This window comes from Corylus avellana, chromosome 5, assembly GCF_965113065.1.
Source record: "Corylus avellana chromosome 5, dhCorAvel1.hap1.2, whole genome shotgun sequence".
NCBI lineage: Eukaryota > Viridiplantae > Streptophyta > Magnoliopsida > Fagales > Betulaceae > Corylus > Corylus avellana.
This window is the reverse complement of record NC_142494.1, coordinates 28,828,362-28,838,296: the sequence shown is the minus strand read 5'-3', so window position 1 is coordinate 28,838,296 and position 9,935 is coordinate 28,828,362. Positions and strand designations below refer to the sequence as shown.

General features: G+C 37.7%; 2 protein-coding genes across 2 annotated transcripts; both read right to left on the bottom strand.

Annotated features, from left to right (window-relative positions):
* Positions 1-3,031: 3,031 nt before the first annotated feature.
* LOC132181335 (Tetratricopeptide repeat (TPR)-like superfamily protein) lies at positions 3,032-5,438 on the bottom strand. The gene has a single exon (XM_059594516.2). It carries the CDS (start codon positions 5,341-5,343, stop codon positions 3,310-3,312), a length of 2,034 nt encoding a protein of 677 aa, XP_059450499.1. The 5' UTR covers positions 5,344-5,438; the 3' UTR covers positions 3,032-3,309.
* A 788-nt stretch (positions 5,439-6,226) lies between these two features.
* LOC132182197 (HIPL1 protein) lies at positions 6,227-9,857 on the bottom strand. Its single transcript, XM_059595385.2, has 7 exons — positions 9,767-9,857; positions 9,395-9,552; positions 8,276-9,058; positions 7,975-8,191; positions 7,401-7,579; positions 7,000-7,241; positions 6,227-6,641 (listed from the first exon to the last, which is right to left on the bottom strand). Exons 1-7 carry the CDS (start codon positions 9,855-9,857, stop codon positions 6,227-6,229), a joined length of 2,085 nt encoding a protein of 694 aa, XP_059451368.2.
* Between the last annotated feature and the right edge of the window lie 78 nt (positions 9,858-9,935).

The following is a 9,935-nucleotide window of genomic DNA, read 5'->3' as shown; positions in this document are numbered from 1 at the left end:
GATTTATTGGTGATTTTAAAAGTCACATCATATTTAGAATGACTTTAGGAAAACTTTAGAAAGGCTTATAGCATTACTCCTCAGCCTTAATTTTTTTTTTTTTTTTTTTTCAATGTTTTTGTTACATTATATATGGTCTTATAATAATATAGCATATCTATTTTCATTAATTCTCTCCTTCTTCTTTTCTTTTCTTTTTTTTAAAAAAAAATGTAACAAAAACGCGGTCGTACCATAATATTGCAAGAAATGGTACGTCAACAGGGGCCCGCGAAACTTGTTTAATTGTTTCTTATTTAATGTTAATGCGACGGACTAACCATATATAGAGAAAGATGGAGCTTTCAATTAATAATTATCCAAGTTGAAGCGTTTAAAATGCTCATTTGATGTTAACTTGGAAGGCAAATCATTTTCACCTTCAATTCTAAAAATTAATAGCCTTCATATGTCAACGGCTTCCTAACAGTGGACCCCAAATTAATAATAACTGTTCAACCGACCTGCCTACCTCCTATAATGTCAGCAACCATTCCTTACTAATTCAACCCTGTGCTGTGTTCCTCTTTTCCTCCACTAAAATGTGTTTATCTTAATAATAATCATTCCATTAACAGAAAATGTGACACTAACTTAGAATTACTTAGACAGTGGCCTAACTTTTAGAATATTTTAAACTAGTTTAAATTATTATATACCCAGGAGGGAGGGAGGGAGGGAGGAATAAGTAATCTATGTTCTTATTTGATTAATAGGATTTGATTATTTAATCCCATACAAATCAGCATACGGTTTAAATTAGCTTATTTGATAGCCTATTTTATATAGCTCAATCATTAAATTAAGTTTGGGGGTTTTGTTTTTTTTATTGGATGAAGCAAAGGAAAAGGATAAGATCACATGGAAGAAGTTTGGAGGCATGGACCGTTTTGACAAGCAAAGATTTCAGCAAATGGAATAAATTATTAAAGTTGCTTTAAAAATAAAAGTAAGTACGGGAAACTTCATTTACAAAACATAAAGATGTTTTCTTGTTTGTGTTCTTCTCGTTTGTTTTTCCATAAAAGAACAAAAACCCGATCTTATAGTAGAAATATAGAATGTAATAAGTGTGAAAATATTCAGTAAAAATAGCATGCAAGATATGTTTGGTAAACCCTTTTGAAAAGCAAAGATTTCAGCAAATTGGAATTAATTATTAAAGCTATTTTAAACAAAAGCAATCACATGAAGCTTCCTTAACAAAAAGTTCGGATGTTTTTTTTTTTCTTTTTATATGTGTTTTTCTCGTTGGTTCTTCTATAAAAAAGCAGCAACCTGATCTTATTGTAGAAATATAGAATGTAATAAGTGTGAAAATATCAAGTAAAAAGAGTGTTTTCTTTCTCTAGGACCACAAATTCTTTTGTCCTGATCGTCAATCTCACGAAATAAGCTATTTCCATGCATGTATTTCTCCGAAATCACTCCCCACTCTTTGTTCTCCCTTTTGAATGGCTGTGTTAGAATTCTACATAAATATGCCAGAAAATTAGAATATTTATTTTCTCTTTAGATTTGTCAATGGGGCAAGCTCATTTTATTTGACTATGAGAATATAGGTTTATGTGTGTATGAAAATGAAATGGAGGGAGGACCAGCTATACATACAAAACAAAATCATATGAAATTCACCCATCATAAATTCCTAACCCTAATAGAATTACAGTCCTACATATTATTTATCACATGAGAAATGTTACATTTTCCGAAAATTTACTCCCCAAATTATGTGTCACAATTCTATATAACCTATTATTTTGAGAAATATGTCATCATCTTATGAGATTGTGACACATCATTTTAAGAACAAATTTTAAAGAATTTTTTTGAAAAGTGTAGCATTCTTTGAAACTATCATTCTAGGGTCCCCAACGATAGAAGCCCAAAATAATAAATAATAATAATAATAATAATATTCTAACACTTTGATCAAAAGATGCTCCATTTTAATTTCTAGGGTAATTACATTTTCCTCCATCAACTACAATGCATTGTCACTTTGCTCTCATGAACTGACAACTTTACTGCCCGACTCCATCAAACTACAATTTTGTGTCCAAAAACCTTACTTCCGTTAGTCAAAGGCGTTAACTCAGACGGTCAACTAGTCACTTTGCCCCCATGAACTACAACACATTGTCACTTTAACTGTCTGAGTTAACGCCTTTGACGGACAGAATTAGGGTTTTGGGCACAAAATGGCAGTTTGATGGGATTGGCCAGTAGGATTGTCAGTTCATGGGGACAAAGTGACAATGCGTTATAGTTGATGAGAAAAAAAGTAATTACCATCTTTTTTATTCTCCCTTAATCAAACAAAAAGGAATTAAATTGAGGGTTCCAAAAGTCAAACAACATTTAAGCTATGGGATGCTAAAGAAGCACTCCGAGGAGACCGCCCAATTAAGACGGAATGTCGAATCTAAGTGCGTCTCGATCGGAATATAAGTGACCATCAAAGTCAACTTCATGCATTTTTTTCAGCAGTGGGAAACATAATGGTAGGAAAGATACAAGCCACTCATCACCATCATGATTGGTACACATTTGAAGGATCTGTAGGTGCTGAATTTGAGAGGTCTGCTGTTGTCTTTTGTGGGTGGACTTTGTTAGATATTTTGGACCTGGTGAGCAAAATATCTGTAGCAAAATGGTTGAAAATATTTGAAAATATTTTGTAGTTATATGCTGGAGACTTAGAGGTTAGTTGTTTCTGGTTGTACAATTTTTTTATGATATTATCACGAATATATTATTTAAACAACTTTAACCTAACCAGCAAATCAGTTGTGGATCTGACAAAGATCCATATACCAATACCATCTAGAGCTCTATGTCACTGTTTGAGTAATTAGGTGCTTTGTTCATTATGATTGGGTGACTTGGAGAAGTCACGGTATGGCCAGTTCTTATGCACATTAATAATACTGGAAGAAAACATCAAAATGAGGATTGGCAGAAGTAACATGCTTCAGCTGTTCTTGTCTGTACAACCATCTTCCCTGCTTCTCATAAGGATGACAAATAATAACCTACGAAATGAGGAGACAATTACTAGTACTCATAACTCCTCCTTGTGCAGTGCTACAATGATCACTGGTGAGCAGAATATCTCAGTGTGATTAACACAGATGGGTAGGAGAAATAGGAGGTTCAAATACAAAATATATACAAAATTATCAGCAGAAAAGAAAACTGCATTTTACAACGGTTTGGAAAAATTTACCAGACACAAGGTCATGATATACAGACTTCTAAAGATGGTCATCATCTAAAATTTCCTCTTTCATTCATTTTGTTCATGATTCGGGATGCATCATTAAGTCTATCCGCTCTTTCATAGATGCTGGCGACGACAAGATGCAATTCCTTCTTGTTGATGTTGGGATCAGAATCTAGCCTCTCGAACAGTGACTCAACCATCTTAAAATCCCTTCTAGCACCATAGAGACTGAGCATCTGGAAGTGAACTTCATTTGGGAAAACACACCCCTCTTCCTGCAGTTCGCTATATACAGCATCCGCCTTCTCAAAATCCCGCAACTTCCCATAAGCATTCAGAACAAGAGCAATCACATTAGAATCAGGAAAATAACCTGTGGCTCTCATCTTCTCAAACACTTCAATGACATTTGTTTGCTTCCTGTTCCTTGAAAATAGATCAATCATGCACTCAAACACTGATATATCCTTCACCTCCCCAGCATCAAAAGCCTGGCGAAAAACCCATGTAGCTTCTTCAATCCTACCTGCTCCAGCAAGAATCTTAATTGCAGTCTCCCTGGGGATATTGTCTGGGCGCTTGAGTTCATGAAGCAAACGCTTAGCATGAGCAACCAAACCTGCCCTCTCATAAGCCACAATCATCGTCTGATAAAGGACCTGATCAATCTCAACTCCCGAACTCCTCAGCTTCTGAAACAGCATTGCTGCCCGATCCAATTTCCCTGCCTTATCCCATATAGATATTATTGTAGAGTATGTAATGGAATTTGGTTCGATCCCTCTATTCTGCATCTCTTGCACAAGATTCGTAGCTTTTTCATGCTCAAGAGTCATCCCATAAATCTTGATCATGGTGTTGTAGGTAACAACATTCTGCTCAATATCCTTCCTCTGCATCAACCGAAAAAGATGGATGGCCTCCCCAAAAAGCTCAGTCTCACCATAAACCCTCAAAAGGGTATTGTAACTAACAACATTGGGTTCGATTCCCATCTTCCTCATGCTCCAAAACAGCCTGTCAGCTTCCTTGGCCATATCCAGCTGCCCATAAACATCAATCATAATATTGCACGTCGTAAGGTCAAGCTGGCACTTCACCTCATTCATCTCAGAGAACACCGATAGTGCCTCAACAAACTTCTGATTCTCGACGTACATGGTTAAAAGCGTCGAATAGCTCACCGTATCTGGCAAAACACCCACTGCCCTCATCTCTTTAATAAGAAGGCGAGCTTCTCGAAATAGCTTAGCTTTACCAAACACATTGATCATTGAGTTATAAGCCACAAGGTCTGGCATAATACCCAAGGCTTTCAGCCTCGAAAAGATTGATATAGCCTTGGAATAATCGTGTAACTTCCGGGAAAGCTCAATCAAATTACTATACAAAACAAGGTCCCCAGACACACGGTCTTGCTCCATTTTCTGGAGCCAAGCCAGCGCAGAGTCAAACATACCCTCCTTCCCAAAACAAGTAATAAGCGTCGAATAAGTATACCTATCAGGCGCGAGCGCTCTCTGGCGCATTTCCTCAAACAGCCCATGAGCAATCTCCCACTGCTTCGAGCGAAGCACATTGCGCATGACTACGTTGTATGCGAACACCGAAGGCGAATACGAAGCCTCTTCGTTAATCCAGTCGAGCAGCGCTAGCGACCTTTGCCAGTCGGGCTCGCGCGAGAGCAGCGAAACCATGAAACGGATTGAGAGCTGTCTGCCTTTGTACGGTGACATTAGAGCGTATAGCTCTTGCTCGTTCTGGGTCTGTCCGATCGAGGCCAAGAGCTCGTCCATGTCCACGCTGTGATCCAAGTGCACGGGCTCTTGTTTTCTTGGGTGTCTGCGGTACGCTTGGTGGTAAGAAGGTGAGGACGGCGTCGTTCTTCGCCAGACATCTTTGGCTGATGAAGAAGCCGAAACTGAGAGAAGTATGAATCGGGTTCTGAGCTTTCTCTTGTGCTTCTTGAAGGGTAAGGTGCTGTAATTAATGGTTCTGGTGAGGGGCAACAATGGGACAAAGAATGAAGAGAATGGAAATGAATCTACTTGCGCAGGAGAGAACGAGACAGTACACATCTTTGTAGTAGAATTACTACAGATTTGAGTTAAGGAACCCGTGATGTCCTCCTGCGGTTTATTCGTTAATGACCCGCCCAGAAAATGGAGGTACAAGACCAAGGCACAGCTATGAGCTATGTGTTTATAAAAAAAAAAAAAAAAAAAAAAAAAAAGGCTATGAGCTATGTGCTTTGTGATAGACACGTTAGTATCTGGACCCGCAGTTCTGGACCATATCCAGTGTAGCAAATCTGGACCGTTTGATTGAAAGTTTTAGACACTTTTGTTTTGGGCTTGTATTGAGAAATTGGATCATGTGGTGTGGGCCAGGATTGGATCATTACCATGCGGGTCCATGCCACATACAAACTTCAAATGTAGTCTTGGTTAAACATGTTACAAGAATAGTTTATAGAAGCAAGAAACCAAATTGATATAAGTTCTTAAAATACGTGATATTTATATGCACTTTTTAAAGAGTAAACACACATATTATATTCTCATCCTACCCTTATCAACCTTTTAATCAGCATTCATTAAAACAAAAAACCCTAAGAGCTGATAAACACTATTACATCTACTCAGTAAGATAAGAGTGACATAGAGATGTAGTATTTAACATTACTCTTTTTAAAATATTCTCGTATGCTTTTAGGACAGATATCAGTTTAATAGATTGGGTTAACATAATGTATTCAAATTAAATTTGGAGGAAAACTTTGTCTAAAAAAAAAAAAAAAAGGGAGAGGACCAACTAAGCACAACTATAGCATAGCAAGCAAAGAAAAATTATGAGGACCAAGAGAGAAAGAGGCCAAGCCAAGAGCACTCCTGTCATGCTATGTGGTAACAACCAAGTTTTGATACAAAGCAAAGCCTTGCTTTAAACACCAACTCTAAACTATAGATTACAAGAAGAACCAAACAAAAGCAGCAATGATAAAATCAAGAGCACCAGCTCCATTAATGGATTGCTCGACCGCCTACTCGTTGAGTTGAAAGAAGGAGGAGGAATAGATTTTGGACGAGTAAGAGCTGTAACATTTTCCTTGGAGCAAGTGTAGTTGCAGCGACTCGGACGAACAACTCTATACACCCCACTGCTGGCTAGGATGAAGACATCCTTCCTGTTATCCTCACCAAAAGAGAATATGTAGCCCAATTCAGGAAGAGAGCTTGCTGCTTCAGTACTGCACTTGATAGGAGAGTCCTGAGCACAACTGATAGGAATCCGAGTGCTAGTGAAGTTTCCACTGTCTGTTGGGGTTTCTGTACCTGCCCAAATGCCACCAGCATACAAATCTGCATAAAGGTACCTGTACATATGACATTGACAATAGAAAAATACATTGTTAAATGCTAACACTAAATTGCTTTTCCTCCTAGTATGTTCTAATCATTAATGCAATTACAATGCTAGTTGCTAAATGATGGATAACAATCACAGAAAGATGCCTGATTTGCAAAACTCAGGAAAATAGACGGCTTCAAGGAGCATGGGAGTCTCGGAGGAGATATTTAGGAAAAAGTAGAGCTGTCTATGTTGATTTATTGGGTTGGGATCAAATAATATTACTTTTAACATATTGAAACTCCATTGATTATTTAACAAAGGACTCTATAGAATTGGAAGGACTAAATGGCCATAAAATCAGAAGAGTAAAGTCAATTTACCTTCCATACATGCACGGATCAGTCATGGACCGATAAAAGTAGCCACCTGTGATTGATGCAGATCCTATACTATTGTTTACATCAGCATGGTTGTATCCCATTACAGGGAAAATTGAATCAATGGAGCTAGCAGACGTATTTCCCCCAGGTGAAGTTGGGGGATTGTAAAGAAAGGGTCCCTCATAGACACGCCATCCGTAGTTGCCACCCTTGGTCACTATATCCACCTCTTCATATTGCTCCTATGAGATAAATGATTTAAGCATTATTGGTTTTAGATAAGATTAAGGTAATGGATATCGCAAAAAAAAAAAAAAAAAAAAAAAAAAAACTTTCTTTAAAAAGAAAGATATAAGCATGTAAACAATATAGAAACAAAAAAGAGCTAGGGACAGGCCAACCTGGCCAACATCTGCACATAGGAAGTAGGAAGGCCTTTCTGAATCAAAACTACATCGCCAAGGGTTTCTAAATCCTAATGCCCAAATTTCGGGCTGCAGTTCTTTATCTTCATCAAATGGATTATCTCCAGGGACAGAATAATTTCCCCATTGACCAAGGCCAGCAATCACCATTGCACCTGCAATGTATTGCAAAGGAAATGCACAAGTAAGAATAGCAGTATAAAGATTAAAGAAGACCAACTTTTATTCCATCTACACTTATGTGCTTGAAAAATACAGGTTTAATTACAGCAACAAGGAATCAAACGAGTAAAAATGAATCCTTGTTGGAAATCAAAAGCTCATTTGAGAAACATAAATTTAGTTCAAACATCTACTTTTCAAAGTCGGGCCCTGAAAACGTATATTCAAAAAGTACATCATGAATTGAAGGTCTTGTGTGAGTAGAAGCATGGAAAACAAGATGCAGTTGAACAGAAGAGCAAAAGGCTGAAACCAGATACTTAAAGATCATGAACAAAGATATAGAAAAGTATTTTATCATAAAACAATAAATGTTACCAGTACTTACTCGATATGTTATTTATGTCCAGCCTTATAATCTTTCCGAGCAAGGACTTCTTGTTTTGTGCAAAATTGTATGGGTCACCATTACTTCCACCATCTCCCATCATGAAGTACAAGTAACCATCTTCAGGTCCAAAAAGAATCTGACCACCATGATGATTAGCAAATGGAAGACCCATAGTGAATATTCTTCTGACTTCCAGGGGTTCGGCACTTGTTGCCTGTAATCGAGGCAGGAAAGATGCAATTAAAAGCACCAAATGATATAATTATGAGAAGTAACTCTCGAAAACCCAGAATTTTACCAAGGAAGGTTGCAATGTGGTACCATTAGCAGTAAATTCTGCTATGACGCTGGAATATTGACATGGTTGAGCCCCATTGACAGAGTCTAGCTTTGAAGGATCGCATATCACTTCTGAGTTACATGAACATCTTCCTGAACATTCTGGCGACTTTACCTTATCACAGTTATAAGAAACAAAGAAGCGGCCGTTCTGTTGAAAGTTCGGATGAAATGCTATTCCCATCATCCCAAGCTGAGTGTCAGAATATACTCGATCAGTTAAATCAAGAAAAGGATTCAATTTATCAACTGCCAATGGTTCTTCTGATCCCTCCTCAGGGACTGTTACCAACCATATCTTGCCTGGTTGGTCAGATAAGAAGACGCGATTCGAGCCATCAGGATGAGCCACCATATTAAGGTAGGATCCATTCCCAATTTTCTCAAGGCACATACCACTTGGTGGGCTCAAATTTTGAGTATGATTTAGTACAACTGGTCCACCATCAAAACATAACTCTCCAGCTTCAGAAGCACCACTAAATTCATTGCAGAAAGCACTTTTCGACTGCCATATATCAGCTAGCTTGGAAGTAGAATTAAGTGGCAATCCACCTTGCAATTGAAAGGGAGAATTTAATATAGATACATTTTGGCATTCATCCCAAGCCTTCCAACAGAAGTCAACTTCAGTGACTTGAGACTGGGTTGAATTTGCTGAAACGGTGGAATTGCAGAGAACAGGGACTTTCCGTGGTGCAGATTCAATTCGATATAGCTCTGCTGAGAACTGATCACATCTCTGCCACGCATATATACATACCATATTTGTAATTATCTCAAAAGCTGTCAGTGAAGTGCTGATTTATCATATGTACAACAATTGTGAAAACTATTTAAGGGTAATTAGCATGTACACTCAAGTTTAATCAATACTTAAATCATAAGCTTAGCCAGGTGTGATTCATCCAATGTAGTTCAATTAACATTCAGTATTCTTGTTTTCTCACACACATAAGGATTCCTTTCTCTATCACCAAATCACATGAACAAAATAGAGACACAATAACATCAACAAGGAAGTGCAATCAATACTCAATTAAAAGTTATTGTCACAAAACCTAGCAGAACGTCTTACCGAGCAGAGTATTGATTTCAGAAGAGAAGCGCAGCCAAGCTCAAAGACATTCATTGCTTTATATTGATTCTGCAGCTGCATATCTTCAGTGGAATTACAGCAAACGCTACCATTGTATTCACAGAAAACAAGCGGGGTCTTTGGGGTAAAAGGTGACCCTATTCAAATAAAAAAGCGACGAGATCAGTCAACTCACAAACAGAACAGAAAAAAATAGAAAATTTGAAAGAAGTCATTGTAAATCCAAACACAAACAGATTCCAGGCTTTCATATCTATGTATGCCATTTTTGGAAATCAAACAAAGCATAAAGAGAAGAACATATATATAAAAGGAACTAATCTTTTGGAGATACGAAGGAGAGACACCTACTCATATTAGTGCACAAGGGATGTGAAAAACCATAATCAGTGAGCAGCAGAAGGTGAGAAAGCACCAAGGTAATACTAAGAAACCCTCTCATCTCTCTGAAAAGACAAGCAACTACAAACAACAATGACAAAACCCGCCCTTCAATCTCCTCCTAAAATGAACACTTAGA

Coding starts and splice junctions, on each gene's coding strand:
- LOC132181335 (XM_059594516.2), bottom strand. CDS start 5,343: ATGTGTACTGTCTCGTTCTCTCCTGCGCAAGTAGATTCATTTCCATTC.
- LOC132182197 (XM_059595385.2), bottom strand. CDS start 9,857: ATGAGAGGGTTTCTTAGTATTACCTTGGTGCTTTCTCACCTTCTGCTG. Junction 9,553..9,766: donor TCCCTTGTGCACTAATATGA/GTAGGTGTCTCT, acceptor TTATTTGAATAG/GGTCACCTTTTACCCCAAAG. Junction 7,242..7,400: donor TATGTGCAGATGTTGGCCAG/GTTGGCCTGTCC, acceptor TTTATCTCATAG/GAGCAATATGAAGAGGTGGA.